Here is a 20,567-nt window from a genome sequence, read left to right on the forward strand (position 1 = left end):
AGAGCGACTGTGAGGTCCAGCGTACATATTTCTAGCGTGAGAGCGACCGTGAGGTCCAACGTCCATGTTTCTAGCGTGAGAGCGACTCTGAGTTCCAGCGCATTTTTCTAGCATGAGAGCAACTGTGAGGTCAAGTGTTCATAGGTCCCGTGTGAAAGCGACAGTGGGGTCCAGCGTACAATGGTCTAGCGCAAATGCGACTGTGTGGTCCAGCGTACATAGGTCTGGCGGGAAAGCGACTGTGAGGTCCAGTTTCTATAGGTCTAGTGTGAGAACGACTGTGAGGTCCAGCGTACATTGGTCTAGCGCAAATGCAATTGTGAGATCCAGCGTACAATGATCTAGCGCGAAAGCGACTGTGAGGTCCAGTGGGTGCGACTATTAAGCATACAAAGGTCATGTTTTAAAGCGCCTTCGAGGTCCAGTGTTCATAAGTCAAGCGTGAGAGCGACTTTGACTTCCAACGAAAAAAGGTCTAGGGTGAATGCAACTGTAAGGTCCATCTACATATTTCTAGCGTGAAAGCAACTGTGAGTTCCATATACCTATTTCTAGCGTGAAAGCGACTCTGAGGTCCGGCACACTGGTCTAGCGTGAGAGCAATTGTGAGGTCCAGCGTACATATGTATAGTGCGAATCCGACTGTGAGTTATAGCATACATATGTCTAGTGTAAATGGTTCTCTAAGGTCAAGAGTTCCTAGGTCAAGTGAGAAAACGACTGTGACTTTCAGCGTGCATAAGTCTAGTGTAATTGCTGCTTCATGTGAACATAATCTAGTGTTGGAACAACTGTGCCTCCAAGCGTACATTGGTCTACTGTAAGAGCGTTGTGAGGTCTAGCATAGATATGTCTAACGAAAGAGGGACTGTGAGTACCAGCACAGATGGGTTTTGTGTAAGAGCAACTGGTCGTTGCAGCGTATATAGATCGAGCGTGAGAGCGACTGGAAGTTCCATTGTACATAGGTCTTGTGGGTGAGAGAGTGTGAAGCCCAGCGTATATGAGAATCAGTAAAAATGTGAGGTCCTGTGTTCTTGCGTAAGAAGCGAGAGCTACTTGTGGCCCGGCTTACATGGGTCCTTAGTGTGAGCGACTGTGAGGTACAGTGAACAGGGTTTCAGATTGAGAGCGACTGGGAGTTACAGCGAACATAGGTTCAGTGTGGTTGCGACTGTGACTAACGTACAAAGGTCTAGTATGACAGCGACTTTATCTTCCAGCATACAAAGGTCAAGCGTGATTGCGTCATTTAGGACATGGGAACGACTGTGAGGCCAATCATGCCTAGATATAGGGAGAGTGCAACTTTAACGGCTTGTGTGTTGCTGAAAGTTCATAGGTCTTGTGTGTGGGACTGTACCCAGCGTGTGTGAGGTCAAGCGTACATAGGTCTAGCGTGGGAGCGACTATTACAGGTGTACAAAGGTCTAGTGTGAGTGCGACTGTGAGGTCAACCGTACATAGGTCTAGCATTGAAGCGACTGTGAATTCCATCGTTTATAGGGCTAGTATAAGATTGACCATGAATAACAGTGTACATTTGTCTAGAATGAGAGCGACTGTGATGTGTTGTGTACAAGTGTCTTATTTAAGGGCGACAGTGAGGTCCTGTGTACATAGGTATTGCATAAGTGTAAGTGTAAGGGTCAGGTACATAGGTCTAGTGTGAGAGCAACCGTACGTACTTACGTACATGCATTTATGCGAGTGAGATTGTGAGTCCAGCGTACATATGTCTAGTATGATAGCCGTAGGGATATATATGTCTGGTGCGAGAGCGACAGGGAGTTCCAGCGTACATAGGTCTAGTATTACAGTCACAGGGATATATAGGTCTGTTGCGAGAGCGACAGGGAGTTCCAGCGTACATAGGTCTAGTATTACAGCCACAGGAATATATAGGTCTGTTGCGAGAGCGACAGGGAGTTCCAGCGTACATAGGTCTAGTATTACAGCCACAGGGATATATAGGTCTGTTGCGAGAGCGACAGGGAGTTCCAGCGTACATAGGTCTAGTATTACAGCCACAGGGATATATAGGTCTGTTGCGAGAGCGACAGGGAGTTCCAGCGTATATAGGTCTAGTATTACAGCCACAGGAATATATAGGTCTGTTGCGAGAGCGACAGGGAGTTCCAGCGTATATAGGTCTAGTATTACAGCCACAGGGATATATAGGTCTGTTGCGAGAGCGACAGGGAGTTCCAGCGTACATAGGTCTAGTATTACAGCCACAGGGATATATAGGTCTGTTGCGAGAGCATCAGGGAGTTCCAGCGTACATAGGTCTAGTATTACAGCCACAGGGATATATAGGTCTGTTGCGAGAGCGACAGGGAGTTCCAGCGTACATAGGTCTAGTGCGAGAGCGTCAGGGAGTTCCAGCGTACATAGGTCTGGTGCGAGAGCGACAGGGAGTTCCAGCGTAGATATGTCTTGTTTGAGAGTGACCGTTAGGTCCTGCAGACAAAGGTCTAGTGTGACCTATATGATGCTCGATTAAAAATCTATCAGCATCACAACAGGGTAAACAAGCCGTGTTTGTTCCAAATTCACTACGATCACCTAAGAATTACCAATAATCACGCATATTTCGTTACGAATGTGACCATGAATTTAGACTCGCCACATTTTTATTATAAAAATATATACACTCTTTGGTAATTGGAGCAAAAATCCTGACCATAAGCAAAGTTTAATTTAAATCAATTCGCGATTCTTCAGATTTCAAGAAGAAGCGACAAGTGCGTTACCCCAAAGTTGTCTGAATCTAGGCAGCTACGCGTTTGTTCTCATTTGATAGTTGACATAGATAGTGTCTGCTAAGTTCACCGGCTTTCTTAGTGCTAAGTTTACCGTACGTCTTCATGCACATTTTAAAGTCACGATGATAAACCCCAGACTTTTAAATCATTTTATTGTGTCTAAATATGTCCCTGTAAGTAAGATAAAAGATAGCAGAGTGCAATATATATGCATACAGATTTATAGATAACCATTTCAAAGAAACATCATGACGGCAAAACAATGGAACACAGTCAACATTATATTTTTAAAATGTGTATTGTTCATGGCCATTGTAAAAACAGGTAAGCATTTACGTTTGTAAACATTCGATAACTGATGGGGTTTTTTTCACTATAGCTTATTTAATACGTTAAAGATTTAAATTATCCAAACCGGTTATAATAATGTTTGTTATTTAAGTGTATTTTCGCGTTCGATGCGGTTTAAGTACATACCCTTTTTCTTTGGAGTTTGCAGCATTAAAGTCTTAGGCAGTAAATCATAATCATAATTCAGAAAAGAACGAATACCTTCAACCACTTTTCTATCGCATGAATATCATTATGTTGGCGTACCAAATATGTAATTACCAGTACAACATGAAGCTTTTCTCCTTCATTTACAGTTGATATACCGGAAACGTTCTTAAATTATACCCTTGGTCGTAGAGAAACCCTCTTTTATGTACGATGAGACTAGGTCTGCTACAAAGCAAATCGAAATTAGTAAAAAAGTTCATACTTTTCTCCTGATAAGGAAATCCAGTAATGTTCTACTGTTTCAGTTTATGCTGTACGATGTTTTGAATGCAAGGGCACACCTTTCCCGCGAGATTGTGCAAAAGTAGTTACGTGCGGCCCTGACGAGGTCTGGTGAATAAGTATTTGAAATATGCAAAAATAAACATTTTGTTACACGTTGTTCACTTCTGAGTGAAATTATAATTATTGGAATCATATTTGCATTTGATGAAAAAAAAGGTTTTTTTTATCTTTTTTACAGATGCCAAAAACAGAATAATCCATGCACTTTCACAATTATTAACAATGATTATAACTCTGCTACTACTGTCGAACCCCGTTGGCTCGAACTCGCTTGGCTCGAATTCCTGATTGGTTCGAACCGGATGTTTATTTCATTAATGTTCTGTTTAAGTTTTGTTCTGTTGAGCAAGTGGTGACGACTAGTGGACTCATTGTGTACAACAGCGGGTGCTTGTCGCAGTCCGTAAGTCATTCACAGTGTTAAGAAAAGGAATATGAATAAAAGATTTTTTGTTGTTGTTTTTATTCTTGCACAAACAAAATACATTTGCTAAATTCAAGGTGTAACCTATTTGCTGTTAGTTGAATTGGGAAATAAGTATGTTTACCATAAAGGAATATTTAATACCCCTTAAATGTTTAGTAGGAAAACAATTGATGTATGTTCTATCACTAAATCGAATAACAAAAACTGTTTGATAACAAAATGTCAATGTTAAAATCAATAAAAAATAGATTTAATTTACAAGTCGTGAAAGCTATTTTTCCAATAATGAAAACATACATCATTTCTAGAGATGCCAGAATTTCCTCATCCACAAAAAGCGTGGTGGGGCTCTAGACAAGGCCCTCTCTCTGCCTAGCAGGAGCACCGACATCATCACCTGTCTCGAATGCTGCACCGACTCGTACTGTAACAATGCAGGATGCGGTGCAGATGGTGATACATCCTAGATTGTTGTTTTCTATAAAATAGTGATTGATTGTGATAAAACAAACGGCATTTTCCCCACATCCATGTTCAGTTCTACGGATTTTCCGGAGTTAAAGTACTCTCTCTCTCTCTCTCTCTCTCTCTCTCTCTCTCTCTCTCTCTCTCCAACTTGAGTGAATTTTGCAGAGATGAATTTTACTCTGCTTGCGCCTCATGGAATCCGAATCTGCAAAAATCCACTCAAGTCGTATACAACCTCCCGGATTAAAATGCAGTACTATTATATAAATGGCTTCGTCTTCACCCACTCGTTTATATGAACGAAATAATAAATATATTAAATGGCTCCAAGGCTATAGTTTTAGTTAAAGACTGTAACAAAAATATGATGTGGCCTTATGACAAAGAGCTATAGAGCATTCAATCTTTAAATCTAGAACTGCTGAATGATCCTTTGGATCAGATTGGGCCTACAATTTTTAAGATAGAACTGATATCGGTTCAGATATAGCGTACAAATTTGTTAAGATAGGGCGCACATCTTTTCAGACAGTGTATATTGCATTGATTGCTTACAATGAGTTATGTATTTATCAGGGCATGTTTAGTATATAAATCTGGTAGAAAGGTCCTTCGGAAGCACAAACTTCATCTAAAGTTTGACAATCAACATTTTGGTTTGATTGAAGGTGAGTGTTTATGTTTATTGAAACCAAATCTTCATTTTTTTGTAAGCTATTCCACGCAATACGAGAGGACCATACTGCTTTACCTGCAAAGAACTGAACGATCCACTGCAGTGCGAGATTGCGACTGTGTGTGCCGATAACGAGGTACAGCTTCCAAATACTCTCATTATTAGACTATCGCATGTTTTGGAATATCATTAGAATGTAAATCCACCAGATCCACGAGCCTATATGTATCAATTTGACGATAACGCAAAGATCAATGCATTGATTCATGTTAAGTGATATCATCAATTCCTTGAACTAACACAAGTCGTAATTACCTCTCTGTCCTTCGCTTGATTTTCGTACCGTATCAGCCAAATATCATCGTATTTAGCTGTATCATTAAGAATCAACATTTGTAGCAGATTCGACAACAGACTATAATAACGACTTATGGTCCAATTTTATTAACAGCAATGTCTGATGTTCGGACCAGTTGAATACATGAACCACCCAGACGCAGTCTACAGAGGTACTTGTGAAAACACCGCGGTAAGAAAAAAATTACGCTTTCCACCGTCATGTCTACGAAAGTATCGAACTTTAACCAGTTAGAAAAATTATAATCGCCATTGTTTGAGATATCAATTCATCATTTTTGGTAAATTCAAATAATTGTATTAATTGTGGTACATCCTTTTGGGGAGTTAGAGTGCAGCTTTTAAAGCTGATTTGAATTTTATGTTTAAAAAAGAAGCAGAAGAAAGACTATAATAATGAGTATTGTGTATGTGATGTTAATACGGTTGTGTCTCTAGTTTATTGTCGTTTGGGCCCTTGCCTTGTGCCCCTAGACAGGGTTACTTTTGAATCCCGAATACGGGGCTTGTCCCTGTATTTTTTATCATATTATTGTGTATCAAAGCATTATAACATTTAAGCACAAATGACGATTTGTAAAACGTGCTTAGGCTGCATGATAAACGAACAGCAAACTTTCTGAAATTTCCGTTGTGTCGAGGTATTGACTTTGTATCATGGAACGGTCAGTTTGCGTCCGGGTAATTTCGGACGTAAAAATGTAACTAGATATAAAAAAGAAATGTTTTTTTAAGTATTAATTAGAAATATGGGAGCATTGGAGTATAATGATTCGGGCATTAAATCACTTAACCCTACTTTGTGCGTGAGTAAATCCTCAATATCTACAAACATGTGGCATTACCCCAAACTCCTCTGCATTCTCTGTCTGTTTCTGTTTTGAAAGCATCTTAAATTTTATTTGAGCCATTCCACAGAGTGATAAGTATTATATGCTGCTATCGTACTCAAATATCAATACAGTTGGAAAATAACAAACACTTTCTGAATTTTTCATCATACATTTTTAACTTTTATTATATATCTTACAACATCCATCTATATATAAATTGAAACAAAACTTGCCCACCAACCGACCCTGATATGGGTTAAACCCACACAGTATTTTCAAATTGGCCAATATTCTGAAAAACATGTTAAAATATTATTAGCAAAAATATCATTATAAATTTTATGTTCAGAATTATAATCGGAACCCAGACGTTTATTAGAGATATTTGTCAGTTGTGCTTGTATTAAAGGCATGTCACGTATTAACAACAACAGTCAAGAACAGCCATTGTCCTCCATATTGTTGCTCCGATGACTTTTGTAATATCAAATGTGGAAGCCAGACAAACGGATCACTTACAACACCAGCCCAGCAGTCTACAATCCACCTAAGCACCATGTCCCCCACTGCCGTTGTACATACAACGACAACAGAACCGCCATCTACTACAAATACCGTCACCAACGTTGTGCCAACTACTTCAGCTGCAGTAGCAGCAACTGCCACACAGCCAACACTTGCAACACATCCATCCTGTAAAACGCACTAACATATCTATGCGACAGTAGGGTGTTCTTTTTAAAAGCAAATCTTGATATAAAAATAGTACGCAATAGAACTATTTATTCAAGTTTTAATTAAATGTTTTAGGCGATATGTTAGAAAAACCGTCATAGTCATATTAGTATTTAATCAATAAATACCCCTTACCTGATGCTCTTACAAAAATGATGTTGCCAGTTTCTATATTTCATTAGTCAGTATTAAAGGTGTTGCTACTGCTATGTTTTACAGACTGTCCCAACGATTACTACTATGACGAATTGTCTGCAATTTGTGTCAAAGTCGTTGACGTATCAAGTAACTACCACGACGCACAGGTTTATTGCAGGGGAGAAGGTGATGAACTTGTGACCATTGACAGCCACCTAAAGATGGTGTTTATTGAAACAACCCTATTGCATCACTTCTACGGTATGAGTGTAAACATCAATTAGTTTATCCACTGATTTATACATTTTATGTGTCTTTGAATTCGCCTTGAAATAGTATTCTCAATTAGTTCTATGGACGTATTATTGCAATTTAATTAATATAATGATTTCTGGATATATTCCTCTCAACTGTGTCACAACTCTTCGAGCAGATTGAAATGTTTTATCCACCAAGCATATGTGTGATTAATGCTTCTTTAACAGATCCTTCGGAAAGTCTTCGTTATTGGATTGGAGCTTATGCTCCTGGATCTGGTGACAAAACATTTCAATGGCCAAACGGACAGAATCTACAATACACATACTGGGGTGGGCACGATGAAGTCTACCAAAATGAGCAGCCCGACAGAAACGAGAATCAGAGATGTGTTGCCATTATTGAGAAAGACCATTTCATGTGGCATGATGATACCTGTGATAGTAACTATCGTGTAATCTGCGAGAAAATGGCGATACCTACGGATGGCACCGGTAAGCTTAGTCCATGGTACTTTCAGTGTATTAAATCTCTAAACGGATTAACCGGAACAAAAGAAGCTTTATCTTATAATAGCATAAAGTATCGTCTGTCGACAAACTTTACGAACAACCGTCGTAAGTAACATTCTTAGTGTCCATGGTGAGGTTTAATGATCGTTGGATTCCCGGCGTTCGCTGCCTTCCCCCCGTTTCCAATTGTATGTTCCAATACAAATAATGTCAACTGGGTGAGTACCTAAATCGGAACAGTACCTGTATATGGAACACCCATTATAAAAGCCTTTTTCCGATTTCGATCAGTTTATTAATGATTTTAATCAGTAAGGACGCTTGCCTTAGATACAAGTTCCAAAGAACACGATTCTCCGGTAAGTATTTCAAATACTGCTATCATTCAAAGTATTTCATGTTCAAATGTCAATACATGGCACGCGGGGGAATGACTTCATGCTTGCCACAATCACAGCATACTGGTACAGCCTGTATTGTTTTTATTTAAATTGTCAAATTTTACTGACAAAAATTACAAAAAAGCAAGCTGAAAATGACATAAATTATCAATTTACTAAAACAAAACATGTAGCAATAATGTTTAAAGAATACATACAAATAAATAACGAATTAAAACTGTTCCATATTTAGGTACTCCGAGGGCAAAAATGGCAGTCCTTGACTGTGCGGTTAGTAAAGTACTTTTAAAGCGACAGTCCGCAAAAGTAACCGTATTTCAAAAGTTTTTAATAAGTTCCACATTGTTTCAGACCGACTGAACCGCAATTATTTTTTAAAAAATCGCTTTAATAACTTAGATTTAACAAATTGAAAATTGCCGAAAGTTGCTATTTTTAGACGGCAAAAGAGAAAGTAGGTCTACGGTTTTTCCGACTACTCTTGGGGGCGATACTATTTCCCGGTCCCGGTCTCATCCGGTCCCGGTCTCCTCCGGTCTCTGTTTTATAGTAGCTATCGGGCGTGATCAAAAAGGTGTTAATGACCGCGGGGGGTAATAGGATTACAAAAGATTACAGTTGATTAAAACATTAGATATTTGATGATAATTATGTCACTATTTATTTCAAATTTTATATCAATAAAACATAAAATAAATTTAGGCAAAGATAAAAACATGAAATATGCACATGTACTGAAATTAATGTCATGAATAACAAACACATTGAGTGTTTGTTTTTTTCATATTAAATTCAGTTATAAGTATACTATTGATAATAGTAATACAAAAAATAACAATGCTTGACTACATGTAAATCAGATATGAGTTGGATATGCAAACATGGAATTTTTCAATTGTAATCATTTATGCTTAAAAAATTTTATGTCGGGGGGGGGGGGGGTAAACATAAAAGGAAGAGCAATAACATAACATAACATAATTTAAAAGGTGCAATTCTAAGTTACTTCATACTCTAGCCGTCCTCAATCTTTTATGCAAAAAACATGAGCATTTGTACTGCATCGCATCTTTCTCTACACCTTTAACACGAATTGCATAAATAGTGTATACCTATAACAAATTGCATAAATTAAGACATAATGTTTATATATTTTATACCATTTTGTTACATATAAAAACAAATAAGATTGTCAAAATCGTGTTATAAACATCAGCAACACAATCCGTTGCCTGGGGCCATAAGTTATGAACCGGGAATTATGAGACCGGATGAGACCGGATTTTACGAGGAGAGACCGGGAAATAGTATCGTCCTGCGCATGCGCAAGAACTTTGGAATCCCACTGTTTTTTCTATTTATATAACCGTTAACTCTCGGGGGCCGATAGTTAAGAAGAGATATTGAAAATGACACGAAAAACTCATTTCTAGGTCGATTTGAACCAAAAAAAATTTGGATTCGTCAGTCAGGAATGCTTATCAACACATAGATGAATTTTTTTTTTTCATGGCTAATTTGCCCGATTTGCGGACTGTCGCTTTAATGTAGATTGGTGGTATCTTGAAAAATGTCATATATATCAACCAATTGGTCTTGAATACTAGTATAATGATGGAAATTTTGTAGTTGTGGTGCAAGTCTTACAAAAAAATATTTCAAAAATAGTGCCGAAAGGGTTCCGATTAAGGTACTCACCCAGTATGGCATTTACACCATTCATCGCCATGATACAATGGCATTCAAATAAAGGATATAATATATACATAGATACATTATTTGTATGACAATAAACTTTTGTTTGTAGAATAATTGTAACATAATAAAGCGCATCATAATCTGTTCTTTAATGTTTGAAAACAACCTTTCATATTAAAAACCTTTTCTTTTGCCAGGCTGTCAATACTGGTATTTTGATTATATTGTCGTTTCATCAAATTATCAAATCCAGCAAATAAGATAGAAACAGGACACATGGCACAAAGGGTCCGCTATTTCTTCTTGCCGTTCATTACAAATACTATTCCCTTCTAATCTGAAAGCCTTTCCAAACATAGTAGTTCCTGTACTTGTAGGGAACCCAATCCACTTTAGAAATGTACTGTTTGTTTGAGTAAGATATTGATTTACTGTCTTCCAGTGAATACTGAAAGTCATGTTTTCAATCATGAGTCAATCTTAAAACTGTCGGTCTTCAAGATATAAAAGCTATTTGTTAATATAATACAATATTAACGACATAATGTTCTGCAAACAATATTGACATGAATGTCTGATATCATACTCAGACAAACAAGTTAAAGTTTTATCATTTGGAATAAATTAAATTTCATGTAAGCTATACATCGCGCCAAATAAATTGAAGACACGTCATTTAAACGTATGACGTAATTCCTATTCTAAGTTTCTAGTGCGTTAACGGAACAAAATTTACTGATATCAAACTGTTATCTAACTGTTTCCAAAAGGGCGATAACTGATTTAAGTGTTGTGCTCCAATTTAGGTTTGTAATAAAGACACTTAAAGATTTACTTCATTTATGCTACATGTTTACTACACTGCCTCTCTAATACTTCTAGGGGATCTACCTTTGTGCCTTGGCATGGCGGTTAATGATTTGCATATAGAGTGCAACAGCGCATTCCTTCTTTTCTCAGATTAAAACTTTTAAAGATTAGTTTGATCTTAAAATTCATCAATCATTTATTTTTAACCACATGATAGTCACATCATTAGGAGAACCTAGTGTTCTGACAGATTGCGAACAGTGGTATTATACAGTGTCAGATAGAGCAAATGTCTAGCAATGTCAGATTTAACGCAGCGGCGAGCATTAATTGCTTGATTCACCACACATTGTCTTTGAAATCAAAGTATCTGCTTGTAATAACAATGGTCAATTTCTGAAATTAACAAAATGTCCTTGGGAGGATTGTAAATTCTATAAATTTCCATATCAATCAGTTTTTGAAGGAAAGATGAATCTGTTCAGTAAACTTACACCGGTCACAAGAATATAAAAGTACATAAGTGGTAAAATTGCTAAAGGGGGGGGGGGGCGAATGTGCGATGAACGTCTCGGCTGTTAAAGCTCTTGTTCACCCGTATGAACAGTGCCAGGACGGTACAAGTCCACGAAGTGGTCTTCGTTGTCGGTATCATGTAGCCTTATCAGCTAGCAAAAAGGACGAATTGCGGGTAATTGATTTGTCATCCCTTTTCGCTGTTATAATTGAACCATTTTGTTTGGTAATTTTATATTGCTCACTGCCGGAAGATGTTAAGAACTTGTTAGTTTCGTATTGTTTGACTAGTACAGCGCTCCAAACGTAAATTGCCAGCTTTGCATCTCGCTTTGTGTACGTTTACACTGTGTTTAAAACCAAATTGTTTCTTAAAGTCTATACTATTCATCAGCGTTCCATTTTCAGTCCTCAAAAGGTCAGGTATTCTGATATTCAAGCTTCTCAATAAAAGATTTTGTATTAAAAAATCTTCGTGTATTAACAAAAGGCATCTCGAAAAGGCATCAATCAAGACAAGAAGATATTTTCTATCAGGGAAGGGTCTACAGAAACCAATGCTGATTGAATTCGGTGCCTGTTTTCAATTTTCGGCATTTGAAATGGTTCCCTGGTATTTTAATCAATTTCTTCGAGACAGGGATCGCAACTTTTACAGAAGTCCTCAAACATTTCGTTTAATTGAGGGAAGAAACACCTTATCGCGCAATACCTGTTTTGTCTAACAAATTTCTGGGTGTCCTTAGTGTGCTATTTAAGTGGCCTTTGTTTTTAGCTGGTTATGTAACACCATTCTGTTTCCATAAAACAAAACTCGGCCGAATTAGAACATCAAAACTGTCAGCTCATTCTTCAAACGTTCAAGTCCATCTAGTTCCCTATTGATTTTTTTATCTGACGTTCTGCATCAAATGTTGCAGGTCGTTGTCACGGTTTGTCTCATTGATCATGTTCTTTGGAACATCATGGTCTGTAATGAATGGCATATTCTTCTGCGATTTTGCCTGCGTTGCTTGGTTTAGTCTATGTGACATCAAGGGGCCTATTTAGGTAGTCGGACAAGTTTCATTCACCTGCCTTGTATATGGCATCAAATTTATTGGCTTGCAGCTTTGTTCGCCAGCGTTCTAATCTTGCTGGCAGTTGGATTTCGAGTTTTGTATATGTTTTCAAGCGTTTTTTCGATCTGTTACGACAGTGAACTCGTGTCCAACGAGTTGTATATGCCAATTTCAGAAGTTTCTGATATTAGCGCCTTGCGCCTAAGTCCTGTGGACCTACATCCTTGTATGATTTGTGGTTTACTTCATATATCTGTTTTTGAAAAGTCGCAGTATTAACCAAGCCTTTTAAGTCTGGTATGGACACTATCAATGTTTTCGTTAGATTCGTGAGATTGCCATAATGGTTAGTAATTGCCTGTTGTTAATTTTTAAACATATTTTTGGCCGGAGCATAACTTCAAAGTATTGAATTCGGACTGCACCTGTCGAGTATGTTCTCAGTTATTTCCCTTTGTTAATGTGCATATTTGTATTTTCCGGAGCATAACTTAAAGTGTAAAGGAACCATACCTGTAGGGTACGTGTTTTATAGTCATTGCCCTTTGTTAATTTTCAGACCTTTGTATTTGTCCGGAACATAATATTAAAGGGGGTGGGCATATGGCTGATAGTGACTACTCTTATTATGTATTGTGTCCTGTTGTTCTTGATTTTTAATAAAAGTACAATCTAAGTGTTGTCATTTTGATATACATGTTATATAAACACTTTTCCAGGCATATCCAATGATTCTGTTTTCAAGTTTCAGCAACCACTGTGATTTCAACGACAACTGGACATCATGTATGTGATACACAAGACGGTTATGAGTTGCTGCAGAATCAGCTTTGCATTAAGGTCATATATTTTAGGTGGTCTTACCGTTATTTGCGTATTTTACAAAGGGTCGTTACAAAAAAGTGTACTGTAAACAATAATTGTTGTTTTTATTTTACAAATTATTTGAAAAAATATCCCAGGTAATGTAAGGCTAGGTTCATATATTCTTACTATCCATGCCCCGATTCATGGAACGAAATTAAGTCCCTTGCAGCAGGATCAATCTAAGGCACTCATTATTCCTAGTTTAATGTATATGATATGTTCATTTGAAAGAGTTTTGAAACATTAAACAAGTTGCATCAAAGATAATCACGATGAACAAATTACAAATTTAGCTCAATCAAATAAGGTATTGATACGCTTAAGGTATCTTGATATATTGGCACAGTAGTGTTTATTAAATGCATTATAATATTTAAGGTACAATTCATTATAGTCAAGACTAAAAATAAGCAAATGATGATACATTGTGAAATTATTAGCTTACACTGTTGTTGATATATTTGAAATTAAAACTCTTTTCACGGTTATCTAGTTCCACAATCAGGCCAAGGCGTGGCCTCAAGCTCGGGATGCGTGTAAACATGAGGGTGGTGATTTACTCGTCATGGATACAGACAACAAGGCATCGATTATGAAGAACAAAGTACTTCATAGTATGTAGGCCCACGTGGCCACCCTTAACTTATACTACGTAAACATTTACTACATTACACTTTCATTCCCAAGTGATAATCATTGTCAACACAACGTGGTCGATAAACATATGTCCTTATGTTTTTGCTGTCGTAAAACAGCACGGTTAATTTCAGGTACAGATTCAAATCCAATCTTGTTGGTTTTTCGACTTAAAAATAATAATGATTACAGAAACGAAACAAATATATCAGTTCGCATGAATGCATCTTTACGCAAGTCTATACAAGATACAAGATACAAGAATCTTTATTTAAAGTCGGGTTTGTGTAAACAAGAAACATAAGCTCAGAGAGCTATTTTCCGACATGAATAATCGACTTGCACTACATATCAAAACAATAACAATGAGCTTGTGACCAGGAAACATAAGAATGTATGTTAAAATGAAGACATTTTGGAGCAAGGATTTACAACAGCCGTTAGTTATCATATTCATGCATACAAATGAAAATAATAAAATTGGATTAGAGCATCAAAAACAGTGATTTCATCAACAAGTTTTCATGGCTGTACGGCCAGTCCACACGCGCACTGTTCCACTAGTTGATTTACAACTGTCAAATGGTAAGTTCTTTCAAAAGAATAACGTATATAATAATATACATTGAAATAGCAAAATTGTAAGTAACAAAATATACAATGGAATAACAGCTTTGTATATCGATGTGTAGTTGGTAAAAAACTTAATTATTAATCTAGCTTGATAGGAAAGATCTTTGAAAAGCATTGCTTAGAAGGTATGATATTTATCATGTTATTATGATATTACACCTATCACTGTAAAAGGATGTAAACTGAAAAAGTAAAGTCGCAACACCTAAACACAATACTTGCCGAAAGAAAAACACAATTAGTTGTATGTGTTCTACAGATGGTATTTAAATTTAAAACAATCTTAAATAGATATTAGCCGAAGTTATTGAAATTTAAGTTATTATTTTATTCTGAAAGTCCGGTGAAATAAAAAAAAATGATATTTGAATGCCATATCATTTCCAGTGATTTTAAGCCATCCCACTGAAAACAAACCTCCTTTGCCTTTAAGACAAAGGATAAGAGATATTCAGTGAAACATCTTATTATTCTCGATTTCGTCTAATTTGAAAGCAAAAAAGGTATTATATACACATTGAACAATAACAAGAGGGACCTGTCCAGATGCAGACCAGCCTTCGAAATTTCGCGTAGTTTTGGGAGCACCTTATTTCCTTGTGAGTCTCTTCCAGACTTGACTGACATCAAAGCGAAAAAAGTTTTTCCCATATTAAGTTGTTCTTACTCATGGAACATCTCCACAGTTTTCGTATCTTGGATAAATATAACATGTCTTAAATGAATTTAGGTTTTGAACATATTTAAGTGAGCTACCACTCAGAAATTTGTAAGTTTCAAAAGCAATGTATCTTACCCTGCTAGAATGTAATGTTGGCAATTGAACTCTATGAAAAAGATTTTCGTAAGTTGAGGTGTAATCATTAAAAGCAATTTTAAAAGTTTTATACGACAAAATCGCATGAATGCGACTTTAATCATGTCTAAGACTCTGTGAGCCTATCATTGAAAAGATGCGATAACTGCATTGACAATGAATGTATTAGTTCCGAATTATAAATATTTAAAAGAACGCTCATGTTCTACATAGAAGGTATCTGAGTTAGTGTTCTTGTTTGTGTTGTATAACTTGTTACCGTTTACGACAGTTATACAGCATCGTATTTTATTTATTGCATACACCAGCCTAGGTACTAAACATGTTTGTAGCTCACGTTTGAAATTTGATTCCTCGCTTACAGTGGCTTTGATGCAACGGGAAAACGATTAAAACAATTACCTATCGAGAACGACCGTTAGAGTTTATTGAAATCATGGCTGGATATAAGCCGATACCTGTCAGCAAAACAAATTCCTGTTTTCCCTTGAAAAATAATTTATACTCTTTTTTGACAGATCACCAGCACAGCTATTGGATTGGAGGAAATGACTTCGATAAGACGAACACTTTTAAATGGGTCGACCTGACCATCATTAACCTTAACAACGGTTTCTGGGGGCCCGAGCAGCCAAACAACATTGACGGCCACACGGAGCAGGACTGCGTTGCGATGTTGAATGAAGGCCATGGGTGGCATGACGACCACTGTGACAAATCTTTGCCTTTCATATGTGAACGTCAAATGTAGAACGACATGTTCTGATTTTGTTTGCCGGTACTTATCAAGTATCGGTGTGTATTCGAAGACGATAAAATCGAAATAAAAGTATATTCAAACAGCTTTTTGAATTATTTTTAAAAGAAATATTTCAATCGTTTTCAGCTTTTTGTTTTACAAAATTTATCTTAAATTGCAAAAATAAGAAATAAAACTAATAAACAGTTGTCAAGAAACTACAAAAACAATAATAGCGCATATGATTACAGGATTGCTGGTTTGACAAAATACTTTACGGTTTTGCTACTGGGTCCCTGGAGTTTGGAAAAATTATATCGTACATTCTTAAACATATAAATAATAAGCCGCTTAAATTCAACAACGACCATGCAGTGTCGACATGACAAGAATGGACTAAGAAGTCGGTTTCTGGTATGACTAGAAACATGGTCAAGGACTGTGCCGTTCCATGGGTGGAAGGAAAACCACTGACACAAGTCCTTACCTTTCCTATGTGAACATCGAATACAGAAATAAATGCCCTGGTACATTAAAATATATATTATATATTATTAATGAGCCAATTGTTCAGTCTTTGTTTAATTTAAAAACGTGATACACATCGTTGTAAAATTTTGAAGGTGAAATATATAATGATGTGCTTATATATTCAAACTAACACGCACAGCTGAAACCGTTGTTTAACCTCTTGTAAAGAAGCACTGCAAATCGCTTGTGTGTGTTTATATTAAAGAGCCAGAAGATTTGAAAGTATTCGCCATTGAAGTTAGAGTTGTTAAATTTAACATGGTTCTGAACAATTGGTCCATGTTTGGTTTATATAGACAAAACATCCGTTTACTTTGAACCCAAGCCTTAATCAAAAATCATGGAAGGTAAACACTATCATTTTTATCGAGTGGAAATATTTCAATGTTCAGTCCTTTGTTTTAGGCCCGACACCAAAATCACATTAAAGAGAAAATTACATTGTTTAAATATCTTATTGTGCGACCAACTTAGCCATCATGACTCATATGATCAAGACCTAACAATTTAAAACTAGATCATTTGACTTTTGCTTTACATTGTTTCTTAACCACGTAGGATTTATAATCTTTTGACTAAGCCATAAGTTATTTAGACCGCATTTCATAAGGATCGTTATAATTCAGGTGTTTTATCTTTACCGACGGGATATTGCAAGATCTTCTTCCACAAGTAAAATAACCTAATATCTAGGTTCCGGATGTTAGAACAATTATAATACAGGCCTGTTATGATGAGTTTGATGATGCGTAATAATATACATTTATATATCATCCTATCTATTGCAAAATAAGCAATGTTGTATTTGCAACTGAACTTATGACACTTTCTTTAAAAATACCCTATAGTTAATAACAGATTCTTTTCGAGTGCCGGAGTCGACCCGTTCAGGACGAATATGAACGAGAAAGATAACCGATTATCGAACACATTCAACCGTATGTAAATATGGCTAAATTATAGCTTTTGCACAATTATTTTTCGGTCCTGATTTTATTTCTTTTTTGTTTAACTAAATATTAAATCAATAATTCGAAATCGCCGTTTCAAAAACAATCGCTTATTCGAAGTAAAAGTTACGGTCCCAATTTGGTATTTCACACCTTCTTATCAACCCTTATTTCGAACTCGGATATTGGTTTTTCGCATAAATATTTAGGTGATAATTAGGCACATCAAGGACGTCATCATTCCCGACGATTTAAGATTAACGGTGTTTAAATGTAGTTATCATGTTCTATCTTTATGAGAAACCGTGATATACATTATTCTTGTACAAAGGTTGCATGTCATTACTAATTCGGACGTACATTTCACAAAAATGTATTGGTGAGCATAACCAAAACGTTTTCTTTTTTTCAATAAGACATTGATACGTTACTTCTTGGACAAAAAGAAATCGTATATCCTGTTACAAATAATTTCTACAATATCAATAAGTTAAATGCCTTAACGGTTTAAATGATATGGTATGTTGACTGAACATTTTTAAGACCCCTTACTTCCCTCAGATACAAACAAAGACTTTTTAAATATATAAACGGTGAGCGCATCAAGATATATTGCATATAGAAAAGATTTAAGGAATTCTGTGTTCATGTTTTGGTCCGTTACTTTCTACACACATCGGCACACTTCCGATATCTGGCTTGGTAGATATAAATTCAAACATTCTGACTAAATGCTCGTCCAATCAAATGCAGAACATTTGCACATCCATGGTGATGGAATAGACATATGATTTTTATACCCGTGAATCTCGACCAATTTGTCTTGGACGGGTGTACCGAGGCCTATCGTTTATTTTTGAACGTACCAATGTGTAATATTCTTAGTCGACCACGTAAAAATATCCCATAATTGTAATGGTACAATACTAAGCAATATTAAGTGAAAATAAGATATGATGAAGCCACCGTTTTCACTTCAGTTCCGAGTTTTCTTCGTCGCCCAATATATTGAAACCGTGAGAGTATTTTTCTACTAGAATTTGACCCTAGTTGTTCAGTGGTTGTGTTGTCATTTAAATATTATCGCATTTCTTATACTCGAATTATGGAATTATTCAATGCAGTAGACATAGTTTTTCATCTTCACCTTAATTCATGTTTATTATGCGTCAAAATTAGGAATAGTGTTAACATTTTCAAATTCATCGATTCAATAATACGCCATATTGGCTGCCTGCCAATTTTGTTCAACATTTTGGACAGAGGAACAACATAGCCCAAACGTTATAGACAACCGCACGACACCAGCACGGTTTGCCCTCTGGGTGTTTCGCCCATTTTCTGCTTTTGTTACAACCTGAAGTGGAAATAAAAAATACAAATTATATCGTATTTATAAATTATCTTCGTGATAAAATCGGGAATAAATGATACACATTTTTGCTATAAAAAGACATTAAATTCCGATTTCTGAATTATTGTCTTCAAATATTTCCAATATTTGAAAAGACGGAGGTTTAATCCTTTAATCCAGTGTTATTTTAAATTGTCAAATACCCGACGTTTCAACAGAGTCCCCCATTTACTGATAATTAAACATGATCATCTGTTAAATTGGTTTTAAAATACTTAGAATAAATATCAATATTAAACAAATTCGAGTTATTATCCCGGCGTTTTACTGTATTTACGCCAAGGTTTGGTTTATCTTATCCACGACGAGATATTTATTGCATTATAACAGTTCTATTTAAAAGGCGTCTGGATTACTGGATTTGAGCTTATGCGTCTGGATCTGGTCACAGAACGTTCCGATTGCCAAACGCACATAATCAACAATACACTACTGGGATTGGCAAGAGGAGGTACATCGAAATGAGGAGCTCGACAAAGCTGGTGCTAGTCAGAAATATGTTGCCCTTTTTGAAAAAGATCATTTCATTCGGCACGATGATTCATTTTATGTTCCCTATCATGTTATCTGCGAGAAAAGGGTCATATAATTGCAAAGTCACACTGAATATTGCTAAAAATGTGACGATTCAAATACTTACTTTAAAACAGATTTCTTTAAAACAAATACTTACCTGTGTTTCTATTTTCTCATGATTTCCGCACATAAGAACGTAAAGCCGAAACAGCAAAATTCAAATCCATTAAATGAATTCTCATAACTTTGACGAACATATAAAGTTAATCAAGCACTTGTCTCAGGTTTGTTTGGGATACCTACAAGCATAACTAATTGGGACCATGACATGCTTTCATATATAAATAAGCTCGTGCAGTACAATCTAGCAGTTTAATAATTTCTACTTATAGCATATAACATATTATTGATTTATGTCGAACTTCGATCACTTGTGTCCTCTTTTGACTGGAGTTCATGTTTCCACACAGATATTGATATGTCCGCTAATAATATCACTAATCAACTTATGACATTTTGTGAAATATTTATCCCGTCAAAGTTTATCACGATTCGCACTCAGGAGCCTTCCTGGTTTCATAATGAAATTCGTAAGTTAATCCGTCAAAGACAAAGAGCATATAGAAGAGCCAGATTATCGAATAATGAACACAACTGGCGGGCTTATAGGATGATACGCAATCATGCCAACCATATTATAAGAACTGCCAAGCAAACAGATTATAAAAACTTGCTTCGATATTACGAGATAATTCCCTCTTGGACTTTTGGAAAATCATTAAAAATTACTAGTCCTACTTCGACATCACAGCACATTTCCCCTCTCGTCCACAACGGCACCGTCTACGAATCAAACATTGACAATGCAAATCTTCTGGCCCAAATTTCTCGAACTTTCTTAAGTGCCTTATAACAGGAATAAGCTAAACTCACTAGTTTTGTTGTTCTATAATTTGCGTT

General features: G+C 36.3%; 1 protein-coding gene across 1 annotated transcript; it reads left to right on the forward strand.

Moving 5' to 3' along the window:
- Nucleotides 1-2,970: 2,970 nt before the first annotated feature.
- On the forward strand, nt 2,971-16,299 carry LOC128223493 (uncharacterized). Its single transcript, XM_052932776.1, has 12 exons — nt 2,971-3,092; nt 3,575-3,657; nt 3,946-4,017; nt 4,350-4,494; nt 5,224-5,321; nt 5,637-5,714; nt 6,785-7,070; nt 7,330-7,509; nt 7,734-8,000; nt 13,250-13,344; nt 13,865-13,985; nt 15,976-16,299. Exons 1-12 carry the CDS (start codon nt 3,017-3,019, stop codon nt 16,206-16,208), a joined length of 1,734 nt encoding a protein of 577 aa, XP_052788736.1. The 5' UTR covers nt 2,971-3,016; the 3' UTR covers nt 16,209-16,299.
- The last annotated feature ends 4,268 nt before the right edge of the window (nt 16,300-20,567 follow it).

This window comes from Mya arenaria, chromosome 2, assembly GCF_026914265.1.
Source record: "Mya arenaria isolate MELC-2E11 chromosome 2, ASM2691426v1".
NCBI lineage: Eukaryota > Metazoa > Mollusca > Bivalvia > Myida > Myidae > Mya > Mya arenaria.